The 26,301-nt window shown below is 37.5% G+C and overlaps 1 protein-coding gene across 8 annotated transcripts in view; it reads left to right on the forward strand.

The window, feature by feature from the left end:
• Positions 1-26,301, forward strand: part of ALS2 (alsin Rho guanine nucleotide exchange factor ALS2) — an 86,248-nt gene that overhangs the window by 55,017 nt on the left and 4,930 nt on the right. For 6 of the 8 annotated variants that reach the window (XM_030854477.2, XM_060302045.1, XM_030854472.2 and 3 more), the window contains 16 exons: positions 23-154; positions 558-686; positions 1,056-1,126; positions 1,525-1,591; positions 7,630-7,832; positions 7,952-8,017; positions 9,047-9,145; positions 11,390-11,554; positions 12,700-12,811; positions 13,043-13,120; positions 16,886-17,019; positions 17,910-18,077; positions 21,572-21,689; positions 22,634-22,791; positions 24,655-24,777; positions 25,659-25,835. In XM_030854477.2, the coding sequence (XP_030710337.1) occupies positions 23-154; positions 558-686; positions 1,056-1,126; positions 1,525-1,591; positions 7,630-7,832; positions 7,952-8,017; positions 9,047-9,145; positions 11,390-11,554; positions 12,700-12,811; positions 13,043-13,120; positions 16,886-17,019; positions 17,910-18,077; positions 21,572-21,689; positions 22,634-22,791; positions 24,655-24,777; positions 25,659-25,835 (2,000 nt within the window). The remainder of the gene's footprint in view (positions 1-22; positions 155-557; positions 687-1,055; positions 1,127-1,524; positions 1,592-7,629; positions 7,833-7,951; positions 8,018-9,046; positions 9,146-11,389; positions 11,555-12,699; positions 12,812-13,042; positions 13,121-16,885; positions 17,020-17,909; positions 18,078-21,571; positions 21,690-22,633; positions 22,792-24,654; positions 24,778-25,658; positions 25,836-26,301) is intronic. The other 2 variants (XM_060302047.1, XM_060302049.1) reach the window with 1 other exon arrangement.

Genomic DNA, 26,301 nt, shown 5'->3' on the forward strand with positions numbered 1-26,301 from the left:
CTCCTTAATTATTGGCCTCTAGACATCTCCAGAATACCAGAAACTGCAGGATTCCAGTTCTTGTTATGAGTCTCTTGCTCTCCATCTCGGCAGGAAAAGGAAGGAAGCAGAATACACACTGGGTTTCTGGAAGACCTTTCCTGGAAAAATGACGGTAAACCGTGCCAATTGTTGATATCCCAGCAAACAGCAGGCTTATCCGTAACAGCTGCCATAATTTTCTCGGTTTCTCACTTATTTATGGTAATAATGCTTTAATGACCCCTTTTCTAAGGGCAACTAAGGACCACAGCAGTGGGGGCTTTAAATATCAACACCTTCCCTCCTGGCTAGGAATCCTTTCTGAATATGTCTCTCCCTCTTTTGTTTGTTCCTATCTTTTTATTTTCCTTTGAGCACTGATTTTGTGAAATGTTTGGATCCCGTCTGAATTTAGGTTTAACACCAAGCTAAGCTGTGACCAACAAATTCTCCTTAATGTCATTTGTATCTTTTTCATCTTCTCTTTGCAGAAAATAATTTTGATACTTCAATTTTGTATTTGTTTTTAATACCAGGATTCCTTGAGGAAGCCAGAGCGTCGACTGCTGTGTGAGAGCAGTAACCGGGCCCTGTCTCTGCAGCATGCTGGGAGGTTTTCTGTGAATTGGTTCATTCTCTTTAATGATGCCCTAGTCCATGCCCAGGTATGCTGGATTCCTAACCTTAAAAGAGGCCCTGGAAGGTGCAGTACTATGAGTATTTAATTAATCGTAGTATCAGTTTATTTTACAAACTATTGTGATTTTACTGAAACTCTTGAGTGAAAGAGACTGTTTAGCTTGCTTTTGTGGTACCGGCCAGATTTCAGGGAGCTTTTTTAGTTTCTAACTTGAAAATGAGTGTAAGCCATCTGAAGGGGTCCTTGCAGCAGACATGGCGAGACCATTGGGGTTAGTTATGTTATGGGGACTATGTGGCTGAGGTGGACTTAACCATTTGAAAGGGGTTCTGCAGCAGCGACCCCAGGGCCCACATGGGCTTTCTCAGATGTGTCTCCATGTTCTTTGTTTCAGTTCTCCACACACCATGTTTTCCCTTTGGCCACACTGTGGGCAGAGCCACTTTCTGAAGAAGCTGGTGGTGTGTAAGTGTCCCCCCAACCTCATTCCCTTCCTCTGTTACTTAGCCAGTTTGTTTCCTTAGACATGAATAAAATGGGAAGGCTCAGGAGCCCTCCCCATTCTGCACAAGAAGGCTTACCCTCCCAGTACGTAGGTAGTAAGTGCCCTGCTGTGAAGAGCATGACAAATCATGACAAGTGGTGGAAGGGCTTCTCCATTGTTCTCATCCCCGTAGTTTAACCCAGAGAAATAACTGTGTCCTTTTCCCACCGTGGAAACCACACCCAGAACATTGAATATATTTAAATTTAATTGACTTCTGATCCCTTTGAAATAAACAAGTTGCTTTTCATATTTGAGGATGGATGTTGTAATGACAGGTTGTCATACTTACTGATCTTTATTCTTGTGAACGTTTTAGGAATGGCCTAAAGATAACTACACCCGAGGAGCAGTTCACTCTCATTTCATCAACACCCCAGGAAAAGGTTAGTCCATCATGGTATTTCCTTTCCATCTTTGGCCGGGCTCTTTCTGTCTCTATGGGGGTAAGAAAGGAATAAAAACTGTTCTTGCTTGCCTAATGATCCATAATTATGTCTGATAAATCTTCATTAAACCAAGACTGTAGAATTTTGTTGTTGCTGTTCTTTATTTTATTTTTTTATACAGCAGGTTCTTACTAGTTATCTATTTTATACATATTGGTGTATACATATCAGTCCGAGTCTCCCAATTCATCACACCACCACCACCACTTTCCCCCCTTGGTGTCCATACGTTTGTTCTCTACATCTGTGTCTCTATTTCTGCCTTGCAAACCGGTTCATCTGTACCATTTTTCTAGATTCCACATATACGCATTTATATATGATATTTGTTTTTCTCTTTCTGACTTACTTCACTCTGTGTGATGGTCTCTGAGTCCATCCGCATCTCTACAAATGACCCAATTACTTTCCTTTTTATGGCTGAGTAATATTCCATTGTATATATGTACCACATCTTCTTTATCCATTCGTCTGTTGATGGGCATTTACGTTGCTTCCAAGTACTGGCTATTGTAAATAGTGCTGCAATGAACATTGGGGTGCATGTGTCTTTTTTTTTTTTTCGCGGTACGTGGGCCCCTCACAGCCACGGCCTCTCCCATTGCAGAGCACAGGCTCCGGACGCACAGGCCCAGCGGCCACGGCCCACGGGCCCAGCCGCTCCGCGGCATGCGGGATCCTCCCCGACCGGGGCACAAACCTGCGTCCGCTGCATCAGCAGGCGGACTCCCAACCACTGCGCCACCCGGGAAGCCCCCCATGTGTCTTTTTGAATTATGGTTTTCTCTGGGTATATGCCCAGTAGTGTGATTGCTGGGTCATACAGTAATTCTATTTTTAGTTTTGTAAGCAACCTCCATACTGTTCTCCATAGTGGCTGTATCAATTTACATTCCCAGCAACAGTGCAAGAGGGTTCCCTCTCCAGCATTTGTTTGTAGATTTTCTGATGATGCCCATTCTAACTGGTGTGAGGTGATACCTCATTGTAGTTTTGATTTGCATTTCTATTTTGGAGATGAATCCTTTGTCCATTGATTCATTTGCAAATATTTTCTCCCATTCTGAGGGTTGTCTTTTCGTCTTGTTTATAGTTTCCTTTGCTTTGCAAAAGCTTTTAAGTTTCATTAGGTCCCATTTATTTATTTTTATTTCCGTTACTCTAGGAGGTGGGTCAAAAAAGATCTTGCTGTGATTTATGTTAAAGAGTGTTCTTCCTATGTTTTCCTCTAAGAGTTTTATAGTGTCTGGTCTTACACTTAGGTCTTTAATCCATTTAGAGTTTAGTTTTGTGTATGGTGTTAGGGAGTGTTCTAAGTTCATTCCTTTGCATGTAGCTGTCCAGTTTTCCCAGCACCACTTATTGAAGAGACTGTCTTTTCCCCATTGTATGTCCTTGCCTCCTTTGTCATAGATTAGTTGACCATAGGTGTGTGGGTTTATCTCTGGGCTTTCTATCCTGTTCCATTGATCTATATTTCTGTTTTTGTGCAAGTACCATTTTGTCTTGATTACTGTAGCTCTGTAGCATAATTTGAAGTCAGGGAGCCTGATTCCTCCAGCTTCATTTTTCTTTCTCAAGATTGCTTTGGCTATTCCAGGTCTTTTGGGTCTCCATACAAATTTAAAAATTTTTTGTTCTAATTCTGTAAAAAATGCCATTGGTAATTTGATCGGGATTGCATTGAATCTGTAGATTGCTTTGGGTAGTACAGTCATTTTCACAATGTTGATTCTTCCAATCCAAGACCATGGTATATCTCTCCATCTGTTTGTGTCATCTTTGATTTCTTTCATCAGTGTCTTATAGTTTTCTGAGTACAGGTCTTTTACCTCCTTAGATAGGTTTATTCCTAGGTATTTCATTCTTTTTGTTGCAGTGGTGAATGGGATTGTTGCCTTAATTTCTCTTTCTGATCTTTCGTTGTTAGTGTATAGAAATACAAAAGATTTCTGTGCTTTAATTTTGTATCCTGCCACTTTACCAGATTCATTGATTAGCTCTAGTAGTTTTCTCGTGACATCTTCAGGATTCTCTATGTATGGTATCATGTCATCTGTAAACGGTGACAGTTTTACTTCTTCTTTTTCCAGTTTGTATTCCTTTTATTTCTTTTTCTTCTCTGATTGCTGTGGCTAGGACTTCCAAAACTATGCTGAATAAGAGTGGTGAGAGTGGACATCCTTGTCTTGTTCCTGATCTTAGAGGAAATGCTTTCAGGTTTTCAGCATTGAGAATGATGTTTGCTGTGGGTTTGTCTTATATGGCCTTTATTATGTTGAGGTAGATTCCCTCTTTGCCCACTTTCTGGATAGTTTTTATCATAAATGCGTGTTGAATTTTGTCAAAAGCTTTTTCTGAATCTATTGAGATGATCATATGGTTTTTATTCTTCAATATGTTAATATGGTGTATCACATTGATTGGTTTGCATACATTGAAGAATCCTTGCACCCTGGGATAAATCCCACTTGATCATGGTGTGTGGTCCTTTTAACGTGTTGTTGGATTCTGTTTGCTAGTATTTTGTTGAGGATTTTTGCATCTATATTCATCAGTGATATTCATCTGTAATTTTCTTTTTTTGTAATATCTTTGTCTGGTTTTGGTATCAGGGTGATGGTGGCCTTGTAGAATGAGTTTGGGAGTGTTCCTTCCTCTACAATTTTTTGTAAGAGTTTGAGAAGGATGGGTTTTAGGTCTTCTCTAAATGTTTGATAGAATTCACCTGTGAAGCCATCTGGTCCTGGACTTTAGTTTATTGAAAGATTTTTAATCACAGTTTCAATTTCATTACTTGTGATTGGTCTGTTCATATTTTCTATTTCTTCCTTGTTCAGTCTTGGAAGGTTATACCTGTCTATGAATTTGTCCATTTCTTCCATGTTGTCCATTTTACAGGCATAAAGTTGCTTGTAGTAGTATCTTATGATGCTTTGTACTTCTGCGGTGTCTGTTGTAACTTCTCCTTTTTCATTTCTAATTTTTATTGATTTGAGTGCTCTCCCTCTTTTTCTTGCTGAGTCTGGCTAATGGTTTATCAGTTTTGTTTATCTTCTTGGTGAGTCTGGCTAATGGTTTATCAATTTTGTTTATCTTCTCAAAGACCCAGCTTTTAGTTTTATTGATCTTTGCTATTGTTTTCTTTGTTTCTGTTTCATTTATTTGTGCTCTGATCTTTATGATTTCTTTCCTTCTACCTAACTTTGGGTTTTGTTTGTTCTTGTTTCTCTAGTTCCTTTAGGTGTAAGGTTATATTGTTTTTTGGCAATTCAAATTTTTTTACTTAAAGTTATTATAAAATATTGGTTATATTCCCTGTGCTATACAGCATATACTTGTAGTTTATTTATTTTATATGTAGTAGCTTGTACCTCTTAATCCCCTACCCTTACCTTGCCACTTCCCCCTTCCCTCTCCCCACTGGTAACCACTAGTTTGTTTGGTTAGATTGTTTATTTGAGATTTTTCTTGTTTCTTGAGGTAGAATTGTAATGCTATAAACTTCTCTCTTAGAACTGCTTTTGCTGCATTGCGTAGGTTTTTGATTGTTGTGTTTTCATTGTCATTTGTCTCTAGGTATTTTTTGATTTCCTCTTTGATTTCTTCAGTGATCTCTTGGTTATTTAGTGATGTATTGTTTAGCTTCCATGTGTTTGTGTTTTTTATGTTCTTTTCCCTGTAATTTATTTCTAATCTCATAGCGTTGTGGTCGGAAAAGATGCTGGCTATGATTTCAATTTTCTTAAATTTAGCAAGACTTGATTTGTGACCCAAGATGTGATCTATCCTGGAGAACGTTCTGTGTGCACTTGAGAAGAAAGTGTAATCTGCTGTTTGTGGATGGAATGCCCTATAAATATGAATTAAGTCCATCTGGTCTATTTTGTCATTTAAAGCTTGTGTTTCCTTATTAATTTTCTGTCTGGATGATCTGTCCATTGGGGTAAGTGAGGTGTTACAGTCCCCCACTATTATTGTGTTACTGTCGATTTCCTGTTTTATAGCTGTTTGCATTTGCCTTATGTATTGAGGTGCTCCTATGTTGGGTGCATATATATTTATAATTGTTATATCTTCCTCTTGGGTTGATCCCTTGACCATTATGTAGTGTCTTTCCTTGTCTCTTGTAACATTCTTTGTTTTAAAGTCTATTTTATCTGATATGAGTATTGCTACTCCAGCTTTCTTTTGATTTCCATTTGCATGGAGTATCTTTTTCCATCCCCTCACTTTCAGTCTATATGTGTCCCTAGGTCTGAAGTGCGTCTCTTGTAGACAGCATATACATGAGTCTTGTTTTTGTATCCATTCAGTGAACCTGTGTCTTTTTGTTGGAGCATTTAATCCATTCACATTTAAGGTATTTATGGATATGTATGTTCCTATTACCATTTTCTTAATTGTTTTGGGTTTGTTTTTGTAGGTCCTTTTTTTAAAAAAATTAATTTATTTAATTTATTTATTTTTGACTGCATTGGGTCTTTGTTGCTGCGCACAGGCTTTCTGTAGTTGTGGCGAGCGGGGGCTACTCTTCCTTGCGGTGCGCGGGCTTCTCATTGCAGTGGCTTCTCTTGTTGCAGAGCATGGGCTCTAGGTGCGTGGGCTTCAGTAGTTGTGGCGTGTGGGCTCAGTAGTTGTGGTTCATGGGCTCCAGAACACAGGCTCAGTAGTTGTAGCGCAAGGGCTTAGTTGCTCCGCGACATGTGGCCTCTTTCCAGACCAGGGCTTGAACCTGTGTCCCCTGCATTGGCAAGTGGATTCTTAACCACTGCGCCACCAGGGAAGCCCTGTAGATCCTTTTCTTCTCTTGTGTTTCCCACTTAGAGAAGTTCCTTTAGCATTTGTTGTAGAGCTGGTTTGGTGGTGCTGAATTCTCTTAGCTTTTGTTTGTCTGTAAAGCTTTTGATTTCTCCATCGAATCTGAATGAGATCCTTGCCAGGTAGAGTAATCTTGGTTGTAGCTTCTCCCCTTTCACCACTTTAAATATATCATGCCACTCCCTTCTGGCTTGCAGAGTTTCTGCTGAGAAATCAGCTGTTAACCTTATGGGAGTTCCCTTGTATGTTATTTGTCATTTTTCCCTTGTGGCCTTTAATTATTTTTCTTTAATTTTTGTCAGTTTGATTACTATATGTCTCAGCGTGTTTCTTCTTGGGTTTATCCTGCCTGGGACTCTCTGTGCTTCCTGGACTTGGGTGGCTATTTCCTTTCCCATGTTAGGGAAATTTTTGACTATAATCTCTTCAAATATTTTCTTGGGTACTTCCTCTCTCCTCCTTCTGGGACCCCTATAATGCAAATGTTCGTGTGTTTAATGTTGTCCCAGAGGTCTCTTACGCTGTCTTCACTTCTTTTCTTTCTTTTTTCTTTATTCTGTTCCGTGGCAGTGAATTCCACCACTCTGTCTTCCAGGTCACTTACCCATTCTTCTGCCTCAGTTATTCTGCTATTGATTCCTTCTAGTGTATGTTTCATTTCAGTTATTGTGTTGTTCATCTCTGTTTGTTTGTTCTTTAATTCTTCTAGGTCTTTGTTAAACATTTCTTGCAGTCTTCTCGATCTTTGCCTCCATTCTTTTTCCAAGGTCCTGGATCATCCTCACTATCATTATTCTGAATTCTTTTTCTTGAAGGTTGCCTATCTCCACTTTATTTAGTTGTTTTTCTGGGCTTTTATCTTGTTCCTTCATCTGGTACATAGTCCTCTGCCTTTTCATTTTGTCTATCTTTCTGTGAATGTGGTTTTTGTTCCACAGGCTGCAAGATTCTAGTTCTTCTTGCTTCTCTGTTGTTGTTTTAGTGTAGCAATTTCAAACATAAAGCAGTTTATTTCAAGAGCCAATCAGTATTACTCAATAAGGAGAGTATTAGGAGTCAGAAGTTTTTTCACACCAAGGAAAGCTAGCAGGATTTAAAGCAGTGCTTGATGAGTTGTTGCCTTAAGCTTACTGAAATTTACTTTTTGCTCCTAGACAAAGTGGCTCCGGGCTATAAGCCAAGCTGTAGATCAGGCTTTGAGGGGGATGTCTGATTTTCCACCTTATGGAAGTGGCAGCAGTATTCAGAGGCAGGAACCACCCATTTCGCGCAGTGCCAAATATACTTTCTACAAGGATCCTCGCCTAAAGGATGCAACCTATGATGGACGCTGGCTTTCAGGGAAGCCTCATGGCAGGTGAGAATGTTTACAGTTGGATTTATGCCTGGAGTCAGGATGGTAGTCTAAGTACTGCAAAAGTACTGATTATCATAAACATTAATTGACATGTATTATTCTTTACTTATGCATTCCAGAGGGGTTTTGAAGTGGCCAGATGGAAAGATCTATTCTGGCATGTTCAGGAATGGCTTGGAAGATGGGTAAGAACTTCGTGAACATGAGTGTAAATTCAACTACAGACTTAAATTATGTTATTTTGTGTTTAGAGTTATCTTCAAGACAGTTGGTAGAATTTTGTTTTGTGCTTTTGGAAGTGGATTAGGGCTTATAATGGACATGTATGAACATGAAGAGAGCTAGGAATCCAGGGTGCAGCCTTGATTTGTCTAGAATGAATCACTTACCTTGACAGCTGTGTTATCTCAGGTTACACAGCTTCCATCTGTTGACGTGGGACTGTGTTTTCTATCCATTTCTTAGTTGTAAAGACTGAGGACCTTGGGTAATGTTGATGTTGAGATTGTTGATATAGAAGTGCCCCCTTTACACAAAGGACATAGAGAAATTTTCCTTTCAGTAGTTTTAATTCATCTTTAATTTCTGTGATCTGTTGAAGGGGAAATCTTCTAAATGATATGGTATCCTAATGGTACTCAAATGACACTATTTTTATATAAACTTATGTTTTCTAACACTGTAAATATATGGCAGTGAAGTATTTTGTATCATGTTAGAGAACTGATATATTTTACTATATCAAAAGATTATAATATAAATTGTGTAGGTGATTTTTTGTGTGTGTGATAATATAAATTTTTATGATGTCTTTTAATCTCCATTTAATAAAATTTCAGAATGAGAAGAGACTTGAGCTAATCTGATATACCCCCCTTATTACACAGATGAGGGAGCTGGGTACCTGTATTTACCCAAGGTGATGCAGCTAATTAGTGGTGGAAATAGGCCTAAACCACAGGTTTTCTGTTTTTCATTGGACTTGGGATAAAACACCTAATTGATCTGTGTAGTGGTGTTGATGCCCCACTCGTCTAAGACTTGCCACATAGCTTAGGTAATAGATAACAGCTTAAACCAAGACCCCATTTACCCCTTTCCTCCTCTAGGTATCAACAGATCTTTTCTCTGTTCTTGTTATATTTGCCAGTGTATACACATAAAAGGTGAATATGGCATAATGCATCTTAAGATGTTTTTATTCCCCTTGGCAGGTATGGAGAATACAGGATCCCAAACAAAGCACTGAACAAAGAAGACCATTATGTGGGCCATTGGAAAGAAGGAAAAATGTGTGGTCAAGGAGTCTATAGGTAATAGCATTAGAAATGTTGCTGGACTGGTTGGTGTTGCTTTTTCAAAGAATCATTTAAACCTAAACGTTTGTGTAGCCAAAGTTTCCAAGCAGTAAGTTTTACTTATTCTTCTTATGACTGAAGCTATATAGAGTCTTCTTTAAAAGGTCAACCTCTCATCTATCACAAGATGAAAATATTAGGTTATTATTTAGTTTTTCACAAAACTGTGTAAACCTTGTAAACCATAACTTTCTCATAGAATCTCCTAAATATCTTGCTTGTAAATTTATCTTATATTTACTGCATGACTCTGATATGGACAAAGCCTGTCATTCTTTCAGAGATGACTCATTATTTCATTTTCCCGTAAGGGACTAAATACACATTTTTCCCCATGTTAACACAAAATACCGCCCACAACATCTTCAACTTCTTAGACTCAGTCATTCAAAAATGAGATTTTTATCTCAAGCCAAAACAATCTTGAGAAAGGAAAACGGAGCTGGAGGAATCAGGCTCCTGGACTTCAGACTATACTACAAGGCTGCAGTAGTCAAGACAGTATGGTGCTGGCACAAAAACAGAAATATAGATCAATGGTACAGGATAGAAAGCCCAGAGATAAACCCACGCACATATGGTCACCTAATCTATGATAAAGGAGGCAAGAACATACAATGGAGAAAAGACAGCCTCTTCAATAAGTGGTGCTGGGAAAACTGGACAGCTACATGTAAAAGAATGAAATTAGCACACTCCCTAACACCATACACAAACGTAAACTCAAAATGGATTAAAGACCTAAATGTAAGGCCAGACACTATAAAACTCTTAGAGGAAAACATAGGCAGAACACTCTATGACATAAATCACAGCAAGATCCTTTTTGACCCACCTCCTAGAGAAATAGAAATAAAAACAAAAATAAACAAATGGGACCTAATGAAACTTAAAAGCTTTTGCACAGCAAAGGAAACTATAAATAAGACGAAAAGACAACCCTCAGAATGGGAGAAAATATTTGCAAATGAAGCAACTGACAAAGGATTAATCTACAAAATCTACAAGCAGCTCATGCAGCTCAATATCAAAAAAACAAACAACCCAATCCAAAAATGGGCAGAAGACCTAAACAGATATTCCTCCAAAGAAGATATACAAATTGCCAACAAACACATGAAAGGATGCTCAAGATCACTAATCATTAGAGAAATGCAAATCAAAACTACAATGAGTTATCAGCTCACACCCGTCAGAATGGCCAACATCAAAAAATCTACAAACAATAAATGCTGGAGAGGGTGTGGAGAAAAGGGAACCCTCTTGCACTGTTGGTGGGAATGTAAACTGATAACAGCCACTGTAGAGAACAGTATGGAGGTTCCTCAAAAACTAAAAATAGAACTACCCTTTGACCCAGCAATCCCACTACTGGGCATATACCCTGAGAAAACCATAATTCAAAAAGAGTCATGTACCAAAATGTTCATTGCAGCTCTATTTACAATAGCCAGGACATGGAAGCAACCTAATCGTCCATCAACACATGAATGGGTAAAGAAGATGTGGCACATATATACAATGGAATATTACTCAGCCATAAAAGAAACGAAATTGAGTTATTTGTAGTGAGGTAGATGGACCTAGAGTCTGTCATACAGAGTGAACTATGTCAGAAAGAGAAAAACAAATACCAAATTCTAACACATACATATGGAATCTAAAAAAAAGGTTCTGAGAAACCTAGGGGCAGGACAAGAGTAAAGACACAGACATAGGGGATGGACTTGAGGACACGGGGAGGGGGAAGGGTAAGCTGGGACGAAGTGAGAGGGTGGCATGGATATATATACACTACCAAATGTAAAATAGATAGCTAGTGGGAAGCAGCTGCATAGCACAGGGAGATCAGCTCAGTGCTTTGTGACCACCTAAAGGGGTGGGATAGGGAGGGTGGGAGGGAGACGCAAGAGGGAGGAGATATGGGGATAGATGTATATGTATAGCTGATTCACTTTGTTGCAAAGCAGAAACTAACATACCATTGTAAAGCAATTATACTCCAATAAAGACGTTTTAAAAAAGAAAAGCCATGAGAAAAAAAAATGAGATTTTTTGATTGGTGAAAAATAGTCATTTACACAAATAATTACAGCTACCAGTGAGACATGAGTATAATTTTGAATTTCCTAAACTTTGTAAAAATGAGCATCAGAACTCAATGTGCTTGTGATCTTTATTCATCCTTTCTAACCACAGTTATGCCTCTGGTGAAGTTTTTGAAGGCTGTTTTCAAGATAACATGCGTCATGGTCATGGTCTCCTGCGAAGTGGAAAGTTGACTTCATCTTCTCCCAGTATGTTCATTGGCCAGTGGGTAATGGATAAGAAAGCCGGATACGGTGTCTTTGATGATATCACTAGGTACAGTATCCTGCTTCTAATCTCACAGTTTAGTTAGCGTGAGAGGATAAGGTTCCTCTACTTCTCCAAAAACATGATTTTATGAAGGCTGAGCACCTTAATTTGGCAATACTTCGAACATTTTTAATAAGACAGAGTTGTCAGGTGTCATTTTATGCATTTGTTTGTGAACCAAACAACAGGTTACTTCCTTACAAGATCAAGATCATTCAAAATTAACATTGGTACCATTTTCCTTAAAGCTTCACACATAAATAGCTTTTAGTGTCTCAAAGAAGCTACCAAATCTTTGACTGTTATACAGAGAGAAACCTTTAATGCAGTCAGTAGGTAACAGGAGTAAAAGGTTAGGAGGGTCAGTGGAAATTCCCTTTGGGGTCATAGAATAGTATCTAAACACCTTTCTGCCTAGGTCTTCCTGTCAGGTTAGAGACTTGTAACCATGCCAACAACCCAGGAATCAAGCTTGGTTAAATTCAATTAACTAAACCTTGGGGAGAAATATAGTTCTTTTGCCTCTGTATCTGGTTTGGCCTGATTTGCTTTCGGACTAAATATATACTCTTCCTCTCATATTATTGTCATAATGTGTGATTTAAAATTTTTTGCTGTTATCACTAAAATCCATGATTATTTAATAGGCAGTTTGTACTAATTTTAATTTTTTTAGTGGAGATTAGTAAGATTTCTCGACATTTGAGTAGGTGAAGAATGAACCTTCTTTTATGATAAATACCATTTCTTTTAAGTTAGTAAACTTTTGGGTGAGAAAATGTTGTGCATAGGTTTGAGCCTACCTTTTGAGTGACTCATTTTGATGACATTATTTAGAGTTGAATTCTTGGCATTAATTAAATATTTTAAAGTTATCAAGGAAGTACTGGAAGTATATACAGATCTATGTCTGGTAGACTATAATGTTAAATTCCTGAGAGAACATTGCTCTGAGTAGGATATATTTTACAATCACATTGTCCCTTGTTTGAGGAGACAGAGTTGACCACTTTGACTAGAGAAATGGAACAGATACCAACCTAGGGGTGATGCTTGGTACCTCCCATGTGATAATTGTTTTTTCCCCACCTCATCTTTATCGTCACTGATTTTTTATGTCATTTCTTTTTTTTTCTCCTATTTCTTTGCAGAGGGGAGAAGTACATGGGAATGTGGCAAGATGATGTATGTCAAGGGAATGGTGTGGTAGTTACCCAGTTTGGATTATACTATGAAGGCAACTTCCACCTTAATAAAATGATGGTGAGTGGAATATTTTACATATAGTTACTGTTGACTTTTTGAAACTCCTATGTCCTTAACTTTTTTTTTTTTCCTTAACTTTTTAACTCATCTTTTTATTAGTGTTCTACCTTTCCTAGTACTATTTTTCTTGTCTTAAGATTATGTAAGGCTCTGGGGGATGTGACTGTGGGTATCCTAAGTTACTGTGTGTTTTATGTGTTGTGATTTTTGTTTTGTTTCTTCACATAGGGAAATGGAGTTTTACTTTCTGAAGATGATACTATCTATGAGGGAGAATTTTCAGATGATTGGACCCTGAGTGGAAAGGTTGGAAACTTCTTTCTTTCTCTGATAATCTTTTACTAATTTTTTCCTGACCTTTAAAAAAGCTAACCTATAATAAAATTCACCTGTTTTAAGCGTACATTTCAGTGATTTTTAGTAAATACACAGAGTTGTGCAACCATTACCACCATCCAGTTTGAGATCATTTCCATCACCCAAAAAGATTTCCTTCACCATCTCCTTGCCCATTTGCAGTCACTCCCTGGTTCCACCTCCAGTCCCAGACAACCTCTGATGGACTTTATAACTATAGATTTGCCCTTTCAGGTCCTTTCATATAATTGGAATCATACAACAAGTATTCTTTTCCCTGTGGCTTCTCACATTTAGTATGTTTTTGAGGTTTCTCTATATTGTGGCATGTGCAGTACTTTATTCCTTTTTATTAGTGAATAAAAACCACATTTTGTTTATCCCTTCACCAGTTGATGGGCATTGGATTATTTCCAACTTTAGACTGTTTGCAACTTTGGGCTACTATGTATACTGAAGTTGACTGCAATTTCTTCTTTTCTTCTTCTTTTTTTAGTTGAAATATGGTTGATTTACAATATTGTGTTAGTTTCAGGTGTATAGCATAATGACTCAGTATTTTTGCAGATTATACTACATTATAGGTTATTACAAGGTAATGGGTATAATTTCTTGTGCTATACAGTATATCCTTATTGCTTATCTATTTCATATATAGTTGTTTGTATCTGTTAATCCCATACCCCTAATTTGTCCTTATACCATCCACTCCCCTTTGGTAACCACAAGTTTGTTTTCTGTATGTGTGAGTCTGTTTCTCTTCCACTTACATTTAAAACTTCTTGTGTGAACATGTGTTTTCATTTCTCTTGGGTGGATACCTAGGAGTGCAATTGCTGGGTTGTATGGAAAATTGATGTTTAACATATTAAGAAACTGTCAAACTGTTTTCCAAAGTGGCTGCATCACTTCACATTCCCATCGTCAGTGTATGAGGATTCTAATTTATTCACATCTTTGGCAGTATTTTTTATTTTCTTTTTTTCCTCTTTGTCATTCTAGTGGGTGTAAAGTGATACGGTTTTATTTGACTTTCCCTAAATGACTAATAGACTCATTATAGAGCATATCTTCACGTACTTACTAGCCATTCATCTGTCTTCTTTGATGAAATATATATTCAGATATTTTGATATTTTAAGAATTTGCTTATTTATAGTCTTATTGAATTTTAAGGATTTCTTTATATAGGCTGGATATAAGTTCTTTATCAGATACAGGGTTCACAAATATTTTCTTGTAGTCTGTGTCTTGTCTTTTTGTTTTCTTTTTTTTTTTTTTTGGAATTGTCTTTTTGTTTTCTTAATAGTGCCTTTTGAAGTACTAAAGTTTTTAATTTTAATGAAGTCCAGTTTATCAAAAAAACTTTATGATGAATTATACTTTTGATTTCATATCTAAGAAATCTTTGCCTAACTCAAGGTTACTAAGATTTTCTTCTGTGTTTTCTTTGAAAAGTTTTATAGTTTTAGCTCTTACATTTAGGTCTATGATTCATTTTGAGGTAATTTGTGTATGATGTGAATTAAAAGTCTAAATTGATCTTTTTGCATGTGGGTATCCAATTGCGTCAGCAAGTTTTCCCATTGTATTTTCTTGACACCTTTGTTGAAGTTAATTCACTATAAAATGTGTTTATTTTTGGACTCTGAATTATGTTCCATTGATCTACATGTCTCTCCTTATGCCAGTACCATGCTGTCTTGACTACTATAGGTTTCTAGTAAGTTGTGAAATCAGGAAGTGTAAGTTTTCCAACTTTGTTCTTTTTAATAATAATTGTGGCTATTCTGGATCCTTTGCTTTTCCATATAAATTTTAGGACTGGCTTGTTAAAATCTGCAGAAAGCCTGCTGCGATTTTTATAGGGATTATTTTTACTCTACAGATCAATTTGGGAAGAATTACCATCTTAATCATATTGAATCTTCCAATCCATGATGTGGAGTGTCTCTCCATTTATTTAGATCTTCTTTAATTTCTATCAGCAATGTTTTGTAGTTTTCAATGTGCATCTCTTTGGTTAAATTTATTCCTAAGCATCCTTTTTGATGCTATTATAGAGAGAATTGTTTGCTTAATTTTATTTTTGGATTGTTCATTGCTATTATATAAAAATACAATTGATTTTTGTATTTTGTTCTTATATCCTGAAACCTTGCTGAATTTATGTATTAGTTCTAGTAGGATTTTTTAAAATGGATTTCTTAGGATTTCCTGCATACAGGATAATGTTGTCTGCAAATAAAGACAGTTTTACTTCTTCTTTTGCCATCTGGAAGGATTCTTTTTTCTTGTCTGACTGCACTGGCTAGACTCTCCAGTAGATGTTGAATAGAAGTGATAAGAGTGGACATCCTTGCCTTTTTCCCTGTTTTAGGGGAAAAGCATTAAATCTTCCACCATCAAGTATAATGTAGCTGAAGATTTTTCATAGATTCATCAGATTGAGATAGTTCCTTTCTATTCCTAGTTTGTTGAGAGTTTTTATTATTAACAGGTTTTAGATTATGTCAAAGGGCTTTTTCTGTGTCTATTGAGATGATTATGTGGTTTTTGTTCTTTATGCTATTAATACAGCATATTGGCTGCTTTTCTGATGTTAAAGCAACCTTATTTTCCTGGGATAAATCATACTTGGTCATGGCATATAATCCTTTTTATATATTGCTAGAATTAATGCTAATATTTTGGTGAAGATTTTTACATTTATATTTATGAGGTATTTATTACATTTATGTTTATAGTTTTTTTTTTCATGATGTTTGTCTTTGGTACTGAGGTAATACTGGCCTCATAGAATGAGTTGGGAAGGGTTCCCTCCTTCTGCATTTTCGGAAAGAATTTGGAAAGCCTTAGTGTTATTATTGCTTCTTCAAATGTTTTAGAGAATTCACCAGTGAAATCATCTTCGCCTGAGCATTACTTGGTGAGAAGATTTTTAATTTCTAATTTAATTTCCTTACTTCTAATTAGTCTATTCAGACTTTTCATTTCTTCTTGAGGCACTTTTGGTAATTTGTTCCTCTTAAGGAATTTTTCTATTTCATCTAAGTTACCTAATTTATTGGCATAAAGTTGTTCTCTTGGTATTCCCTTCTAACCTTTTTAATTTTTGTAAGGTTGGTGTAATGTCCCATTTCTTGATTTTGTAATTTTATGTCTTCTCTCTTTTTTTCTTCTTGATCTAGTTAAGTGTCTTTTTTTCTTGATCAGTCTTATTGTTTGTCAAGTTTGTATATCTTTTCAAAGAAGCAACTTTTGGCTTCATTCATTTTTCTCTGTTTTCTATCTCATTGATTTTTGCTCTAATTTTTATTATCTCCTTCTTGCTTTGGGTTTAGTTTGCTTTTTCTAACTTTGTGAGGTGGAGTTTTAGATTACTGATTTGAGATCTTCCTTGTTGTATAATATAAATGTTTACAGCTTTAAATTTGCCTCTAAGTACTGCTTTAGTAGCGTCGCATCAATTTAGATAAGTTGTGTATTCATTTCATTCAGGTAAAAATATTTTACCAATTTTTCCTGTGATTTTTCTTTAATCCACGGATTGTTTTCATACACTCTGTTTTCACATGCATGTACATACACCTTTTAAAAAAGAATTAGGGACTAGCTAAAAATGAAAATGTTAACCATTTAGTGCTTTTTTTTCTTGATTTTAAAGATTGAAAATATTTCCTCTAATTCCACATTTTTTCTGACTTTACCTAGGGAACATTGACTATGCCAAATGGAGACTACATTGAAGGTTATTTTAGTGGAGAATGGGGATCTGGAATAAAAATCACGGGAACGTACTTTAAGCCTAGTCTGTATGAGAGTGATAAAGACAGACCTAAAGTTTTGTGAGTAACTAGTGTTAATTATGGATTAATTATTGAATGTTTTGAGTTGTCTTGCTTTTATCAAAGCTGGTTAATACTTCAAATGCAGGACAAGTTTTTAAATTCTTTTTGTCTTTAAACAATGTATAACCTTGAATTGTAAACTGAAACTGCTATAGATAGCTAAATCTGTATTCTTGGCTTAGTTTATAGCTGTAGAGCTTAAATGTTTACAGTGATGAAAGTTCTGTGTGCGGGAATAATCTTACTGTTAATGATGCAGGTATCCAAGAGAGATTTTTAAATGGAAGCCCTGCACAACTTGATTTTGAAAAGTAAAGGTCAATCCTATATATACACTGATACGCTGCATATATTGGGAAAAGTCAAAGTCTTGAAGTGTATGATGTTTTTCCTCCAAGCTTTTGGCATATGTTTATTTCCCTTTATTGTTTCTAGCTTTAGCTTTGTTTTTGTATTTTGATAGCATCTCAGATTCTTTGTTTTCATGGGAGCTTGATATACTTTCTGTACCATGTTTATTCTTCGTATTTTTAGAACCCAGTATGTAATGCATTTCACAGTTCTCAGTATGAGATGTGCAAGGCACAGGAAGTCCTCATTTTAGCAAGGATCAATTTTGCAACATCAATTCTATGGAAATGTAGAAAGCAAAAGAGTCAGTTCTGACGTGCTTCCTACTTAATTCATATACTTTAGTATCTAATAAACACTAAGTAGCTAAAAACCATCCATTTAAATTTTTATTCAGTTTTTAAACAATGGAACCACCATCAGTTTAGGCAGTTTTTGTCACAGAAGTATTTGCAGTTGTATATTAGAAAGTTTCTGTTCTTCGGGGTTTTTGCACAAAATAAGTGATTAATGAGAGGCTGACGTGACCTTATTAGCAGGAAGCTTGGAAACCTGGCAGTGCCGGCTGATGAGAAGTGGAAAGCAGTGTTTGATGAATGTTGGCATCAGCTTGGCTGTGAGAACCCAGGCCAAGGGGAAGTTTGGAAAGCGTGGGACAATATTGCTGTGGCCCTGACTACCAGTCGGCGCCAACACAGAGACAGGTGCGTGAATGCCTGCCCAGCACAGGGCAGAGCCTGGTAGGAAGACGAAACTTAAAACCAGTAAGTTGTCAAGGCTTCCCACATTTAGTTTTTAAATATAACTTAAAAGTCAATTATGTACTTCTGGGTAAGGATGGATAAAACACACCTCCTTGTATTTGCTACTGAACTCAACTATAAAACCTAGGCAGAATGCATGGACATTTATTTGAAACTCTGAAAAGTAAATATCAGCAGGTGTTTTGGGGAAGAGCAGCTGAATTTAGAGAACCGCCCAACCAGTGGTGAGTTTACTGGGTTTCTTAATTTCAATATTCCTCATCCTAAACCCAGTATAACCTGAAACTAGAAGCAAGCACTGTGGTGCAGACAGACAGAGATCCAGAAAAACCCCTCTGTTTCTGGCTAAAGCTCAGAAAGAGTGGAGGAGGTACACTGGGTTTTCTCTCTCTCCTCTTCCTCCACTTTCTCATGCCTCAGCCTGCAGGCACTTCTGTGGCAGGGGCAGTGATGGCTGTGGCTGGAGCAGCCATGAAACAGGATGCGTGCAGGAAGGAGCCAGCACTCTTGCAGGAGTGGACCCTTCTTCTCCCTTGATGAATCATCAGGTCCAGGAGTCCTGGCCAAACCTCATTGCTCTCTGGCCTCTCTCTCTATCCTTCTACCACTTCATGGAAGTGGGCAGTTTCTGGCTGGAGGACCTACAAGGGGAATCAGAAAATGCTGGGGAGGTCATGGAAAGAGAGGAGCTCTGGAAAACAACCCTGTAAAGTTGTTTATGAACTCCTGGATTCACCCCAGACCTGCATGCGTGGATTTGATCCGAACCAGCCAAACAGTTTGAGAACTCAGCTACTAAGTTGACTTCTACCTAGGTCCCAGACTAACACCTCAGTGGTACTCACAGAAAGACCCAGATAGGACTGCAAAGCCCTTGAGAAGTGAACTGACATTGGAACCACAGCCCACAGATGGCTGAAACAAAAGTATCAGCTGTTTCAGAGATTCCCAAGATCACCTACACATTCAGTGATTCACTAGACAGACTCATAAGACTCAACATATAGTCATACTCACAGCTAAGTTATTACAGCAACACAGTAAGGCTCCACAGCCCAATCATAAGGGAAGAAGACACAGGCAGAGTCTGGAGGAACCCATGTGTAAGCTTCCCATGCTCTGTCCTTTCTGTGAGGGGTCACACAGAGCACACTCTCTGCCAGAGCAGTAAAATGCAGCCACACATATACAATGTTTCTGCTCAGGGAAGCCCATCAGAGATGCAGTGCCCCAGATTTTTACTGGGGACTAGTCACATAGGCATCCTGTGCTTAGCAACTACCAAAATTCCATAGTCCCAGAAGGAAGCAGATGTTCACCACAAATCACTTTAGTACAGTCTATGGACAGCAAAATATCTTTATCAGTTAGGAAATGTTTCATATTAGTATAGGGAACTTTTAGAAAGCTTAGTTCCCAGGTACCAGCCAAGGGCCAACTTTATAAGCAGGTCCTTGTAAAGATAACAGTTTCAGTTCTACTATGTTTACTATGTTATTGATGGCAACATTCTCCATTAGGATATAAACAAGACCCAAAATCTCGTAACATAATACTCAAAATGTCCAGGAAATAAACCAAAATTACATGGCAATGAAAGAACCATGAAAACCTCAACTCATTTGGGGAAAGACAATCCATAGACATCAACAGCCCCCTACCATAGATTTTGGAATTATCTGACAAGAACTTTAAAGCAGCTATTATAAAAATGCTCAAATGAGCAACTGCAAACATCCTTGAAACAAATATTAAAATTGAAAGTATCAGCAAAGAAATAGAAGATACAAAGATGAACCGAATCAAAATTTTTGATTTGAAAACTACAGTAACCAAAATTTTAAAAATCACTGGGTGGGGTCAGTAGCAGATTAGAGATTACAGCAGAAGAGTCAGTAAATGTGAAAATAGATTGGTAGAAATTATTTAAAATGAACAACAGAACGTGAAAAAAAAAGTGAATAGAGCTCTAAGGACCTGAGAGTCTAATATTTGTGTCCTTGGAATACCAGAAGGAAAGGAGAAAAATTGTGGGGCTGAAAAAATATTTGAATAAATAGTGGTTGAAAGGTTCCCAAGTTTAGTGAAAGACATAAACCTACACATTCAAGAAGCTGAACAAACTGCATCCTAGAAAAAACCAAATATCCATGTACAGACATGTTACATTCAAATTGGAAGGAAAAAAATCTTGAAACCAGATAGAGAAAACTTTTGCATTACGTATATGAAAACAGCAATTCAAATAGCTGCATACTTGTTGTCAGAAACCTTGGTGGTCAAAAGGAAGTCACACAACAATTTTGAAGTGCTGAAAGAAAAATTACAGATGTACTTTTCATTTCTCTTTTTCTACTTTTTTCTTATTTTCTTCTCTTTTCTCCTTTTCCTTTTTCCTGCTTTTGTTTTTCTCCATCTGCCATTCTTCATATTTCCTTATTTAACTTGGCCGCTCACTTCTGCAGGCATTGACTAGCATTCATATCTAAAGAACTTGCTAATCCCTACAGTATAGGAAGAAAGTTTTGTTTTGTTTTTTCCCGTGTTTGGGATAAATGGGAATTGATTATAGTGTTTCATTCATGAAGTTTATAATTTTTACCTCCTACTCTTTCTATCAGTAGAAAAAATGGAAACTCCCAGGATTGATTAAAGCTGTGGACCTGCCCTTGTGTGGGATGCAGTTGGTCACCCTTCTCTGATAGAGCCCATGTGCATAGACATTGAGACTTGAGCCCTACAGTTAACCTTGGTTAACTCTTGTTGGGTGTTTCCAAGAAGTAAGAATGAAAGAACTTTTGTATAAAACCACATTGCTGCCACAAAGGTCTTATTTGTTTATCTAAATCAGTATCATAATGATAATTGTGCACTGTTTCTAATTTCTCATTGATTGTAATCTAATAGAGTGCCATTACCAAAAATTTCAGTTGATGACTAGTATGTGTTTTATCTTAGCCTCTTCATCCGGAGCTTCCCTTTTACCCATTGTGTGCATACCGCACCACTGTTGTGGCATCCACATTATCTCCTTACTTCTTGAGCTCATTTCCATTTCAGCCTTTGCCATTTGATTTATTTTCCTTAATCCTTAGCTCTCCCTCTCCCCGTTATTCCATTTTTATTATCACTAACAAGTCTATCGCCAGTTTTCTCTTCAAGCTAACGTAATAGTATTTTCCAACACCATGGTTTCTGTTGGTGCAACACCTTCATTAATTTATTGTGGTTGGTGTGGAGTAACATTAAATGCTACTTTGAATGACTGTTACATAAACCTAACAGAAGGTCAGTTACCAGTTATGCCCACATTTGGGCTGAACACTGTGCTGGATGCTCCATTTCATCCTTAGTTGGTGACTGTGCTTCATGTGCACTTACAATTATCTTGCTTTCTTGAAATATATGATAGGCTTTCTTTTGTCTTTTTATAGTCCAGAGATATTAAGTCGTTCACAGACTCAGACACTAGAGAGTTTGGAATTCATTCCTCAGCATGTTGGTGCCTTCTCTGTGGAGAAATATGATGACATCAAGAAATATTTAATAAAGGTAAACAAGAGTCAAAACCATACCAGCCTTGTGAATTAATGATACAACTGACATGATATATCATTCAAATGTACTCACAGCTTATTGTTACTCATATCCTGTTTTTGCTGTCAAGGTATGTCTTTTGTTAGTTCTCTGACTACTAGAAGCACATTTCTCCCTAAAGATTGACCTATTATGATAGAACTTTATAAGTTTTGTAAAGTGCTCAAGGGGGTTCTGAACATCTAGGGTCAGAGTTTATAATGGCTTTTTGTTTGTAACGTTAGCAAACTAGAGATTGTATAAATAAAGCATGCTGCCTTCACCCCATGGTTATACTGTCTTTGCTTCCTTCTCAAACCCTGTGAGATCAGCCCACAATTTAAAGAATGACATGTATTGACATGGGGGTACAGGAAGGAGTATTAGAAGAAATCGAGGGAACTGAACAGTGATTGTTTCAGAGCATAATCAACTGTCATTATTCAGTTTTCTGGAAAGTAACATTTCATATATTTTTCATGATGTTTATGGTATGTTAGAACCTTTCTTTTCTTTTCTTTTTTTTTTCCTTCAGCCGTGCCATGTAGCATTTGGGATCCTAGTTCCCTGACCAGGGATCGAACCTGTGCCCCCTGCAGTGGAAGAGTGGAGTCCTAACCACTAGACCTCCAGGGAATTCCCTTAGAACCTTTCTTTTAATATTCTTTATCAGTATATCCAAAGCTATCTTCCCAAAATGTTAAAAGGATTCTTTAAGAATAGGAACTGCTACTCCATATAATTTGGGTAGACTCAACACTTTCAGAAAAGTTGAAGTATTTAAATTTTCCTGGTCCAAAAGTAGACTCTTGACAGTTTGAAAATTGCTCATCATTTATGAAAGTGTTTCTTTTTGGTCGATCAATTGTTTCTGCTGTTAGTACACACTGACTGGCTGCATCGGTTCTCTTGCTGCTCAGGCCTGCGACACTCCTCTGCACCCACTGGGCAGGCTCGTGGAGACACTGGTTGCAGTGTATAGAATGACATATGTGGGTGTGGGAGCCAACCGCCGGCTGCTGCAGGAGGCTGTGAAGGAGATTACATCCTACCTGAAGCGAATTTTCCAGCTGGTGAGGTGAGAGATCTTTTCACTGAAGTCATCAAGAGAATGGTTTTATGCCACAGATCCTTCAATAGATTAAATAATGAAAACATGTTTTTACTTTGTGTTTATGCTATCACTATAAAAAAGATGGACGTTAGCCATTGTGACTTACTTCCTTTATGTCTTTCTTACTCATTGGGGATGATAGAAGGCTAAAATAAAATTTTTTAATACCAATTTTGGTATGAAATATAGTAGTCTTATTTGGATTTAATCTCTAGGCAAAATCATGTCTCTAAAACCTAACCACAGAGAAGATAAAGTCTAATACGAAGTTTTAGCCCTGAGTATTTATGTCCTATTCCTTGACAATAGCCTGTTTGTTCACTTATTCAACAACTGTTTGAGTGCATCTACGTGTTAGCCACCATTCTGGCCCTTGGAGGAATTTATCAGTAAACCAACCCCCCAAAAGAAAGAGAGAGAGAGAAAATCTGTGCTCTCATGGGGCTTCCGTTCTACTGGGGACAGAGTAAACAGAATATGTAACATGTGAGATGATGATTCATGTGATGGAGGGGAAGAGAATGGAGCTGGAGGTGAGATACTGCTATTTTAAACGGAAGGTCAAGGAGCCATGACAAATAAGGTAATATCTGAGCGGAGACTTTGAAGAAGGTGAGAAAGCAAGCAAGCATCTTTTCGAAGGAGAGGTTCAGGCAGCAAGCAAGTTTGGAACTTATGAAATTCAAGATATTTTACTGGATTTAAGCCAACAAGTAAATGCTGCATTGAGATAGTTATACAAAAGTTTATGAACTTGTCCCAGAAAAACCTCCTTATATTATTTAGCCTCAAAACTGATAAATGCATTTGGAAACGTTTCAGTTTGGAGGGGGCAGTGTTATCTACTAAAAAGATCGCTGGGCTAGGATTGTTTCAGCTCTGACGTTAGCTAGATGGGTGAAACGAAGTAAGTTCCCTGAACTTTTTAATTTTCTCCACCATAAAATCGGGGCAGGGGCATGGTATAAGTCTACAAAAATACAGAAGATTGCAAACTGCCTGTAAGAGTTAAGGTTTAAGTCTGTAAAAATAAAGAGGACAATAAACTTGTTTATGGTTAGAATCCACCATTTGCATACAAGAGGTGGGAAATAAAATCCAGGGAGAATTCAATGCCTAGGGAAAAATCCTCAACAATTTAGCAGCTCAATCATTTGGAAAAGTTTTTCAACAGCTTGGCTTTTTAAAAAAAATTTTAAATTTTTGCATGAATTGAGTTTTCATTTTTTCTTAATGTTGGACATTTAATTGTTTATATTCTGAAAGCAATGATCTCTGCTTGAAGAGTCAATACACATTGACCTCAGATGAGATTTGCCAGTAAGAAAAACATGTATAATATAGATCAGAATTGTTTATTCTTTAGTACCTAGACAGAAAAAACAGAACAAATAGATTTTTTACTGGTGTTATTCATTAGCTACATTCTTTTCTTTTTTTTTTTTTGCGGTAAGCGGGCCTCTCACTGTTGTGGCCTCTCCCGTTGCAGAGCACAGGCTCCAGACGCGCAGGCTCAGTGGCCATGGCTCATGGGCCTAGCTGCTCCGCGGCATGTGGGATCTTCCCGGACCAGCGCACGAACCCGTGTCTCCTGCATCAGCAGGCGGACTCTCAACCACTGCGCCACCAGGGAAGCCCCATTAGCTACATTCTTAATTTTATCCTGTAAGAAGCATCAGTTAAGACTCTAAGGAAACTGACTTATTTAGTTGATAGAAAGTTTGGTTTTATTCGTCCTTAAAAGATTAAATAATGGAAATGTGTTTTTACTCTTTTTATCCACTCTAGAGGTGTAACTGTGTAATGATATTCTTTATTCTTCCTTAGGTTCTTATTTCCTGAGCTTCCTGAAGAGGGCACCACAATTCCTCTCTCTGCTCCTCTGCCAACTGAAAGAAAATCCTTTTGCACTGGGAAGTCAGATTCCAGATCTGAATCACCAGAGCCAGGGTGAGTGGAGCTGGGTGGAGATGGTGAGAAAGGGGGTGGGGACCAAGTGATCTTATGCAAAGAATCCCAGGAAAAGTTGTTTTCTCTGGATCTGTTTCCTTCTTTTTAAAATGATATGGTTGGGGGCTTCCCTGGTGGCACAGTGGTTAAGAATCTGCCTGCCAATGCAGGGGACACAGGTTCGAGCCCTGGTCGGGGAAGATCCCACATGCTGCAAAGCAATTAAGTCCGTGCTCCACAACTACTGAGCCTGTGCTCTAGAGCCCGCGAGCCACAACTACTGAAGCCCGCACACCTAGAGCATGTGCTCCACAACAAGAGAAGCCACCGCGATGAGAAGCCCACACAGCGCAACAAAGAGTAGCTCCCACTCGCTGCAACTAGAGAAAGCCCGCATGCAGCAACGAAGACCCAACGCAGCCAAAAATAAATAAATTTATTTAAAATATAAAAAAAATTTAAAAAATAAATAAAATGATATGGCTGGACTTCATGATCTCTGAGGTTCCTTTTAGGTCTCAAGTTATGTTAGCCAAACCCCATGAAACTGTAACTACAAATGACTGGGCACAAAGGCTGCTGAGCAAAGTAAATCATTCTGCCCTAGGACAACAGAGAATTCAGCCTTAAAATGGAAACAGAGTGGGCTTTCAATTAGATTTTGAGTTTATGATAAGAATTCACAGTTGGCCCAAGACAAAACTCTGGGGCCATAGGTAGACTTCTCATGTTAACTTCTTACATAAAAGAAGGAATATAACTGCTTCCTTACTCAAAAATTCCCATCTTTACTTTCAAGTTCTAGAAAATAAAGCTCCATGTTTGATTCTGTTTTCAATTTTAAGATTAATGCTCCTCCCTCTCTCTCCAATATTTTGTAGTTATGTGGTAACAGGTTCTGGGTTACTGCTTCCTGTGCTCCTACCTCGGCTCTACCCACCGCTGTTCATGCTTTATGCCCTGGATAATGATCGTGAGGAAGATGTTTACTGGGAATGTGTTCTCCGACTAAATAAGCAGCCAGACATTGCTCTTTTGGGCTTCCTCGGGGTGCAGAGGTCAGTACAGTAATTACGAATGGAACCTAATTGTTTTAACCCAACATGCAAACAGCATTATCGGGAATTTGGTACTTTGATATCTAATGGTATATATGATTTGCAGTTTATTTACCTATCGCATATCTGTCTTCAGCAAAATAGTGATGTTTTAAAATCTTTATTTCTGAGAGTTTTTAGACATGAGTTTGAAATGTGATTATTCTTCTGAATATAAGTAAATAATTTGAGTTATCCTGCCTGATATTTTGCCGTTCTTCAAAGCAAAATACATATATTCACATTTTCAGAAAATTAATTGTATTCAGTCTTCGGCGTTCTTCTTTCCCTTCTTTTCTCTTCTCTTCCCTCCCTCCCCATCTATAATTTCTCATGTAAAAGTTTAGAAGTGCCTTTTTTTGTTGTAGGGCATTGTTTCTTGTTAGTCCAAGGAAATACTAAGTGATTGTACTTTCTAGAAGTGTTA

Source organism: Globicephala melas, chromosome 7 (genome assembly GCF_963455315.2).
Source record: "Globicephala melas chromosome 7, mGloMel1.2, whole genome shotgun sequence".
NCBI classification, from domain to species: Eukaryota; Metazoa; Chordata; class Mammalia; order Artiodactyla; family Delphinidae; genus Globicephala; species Globicephala melas.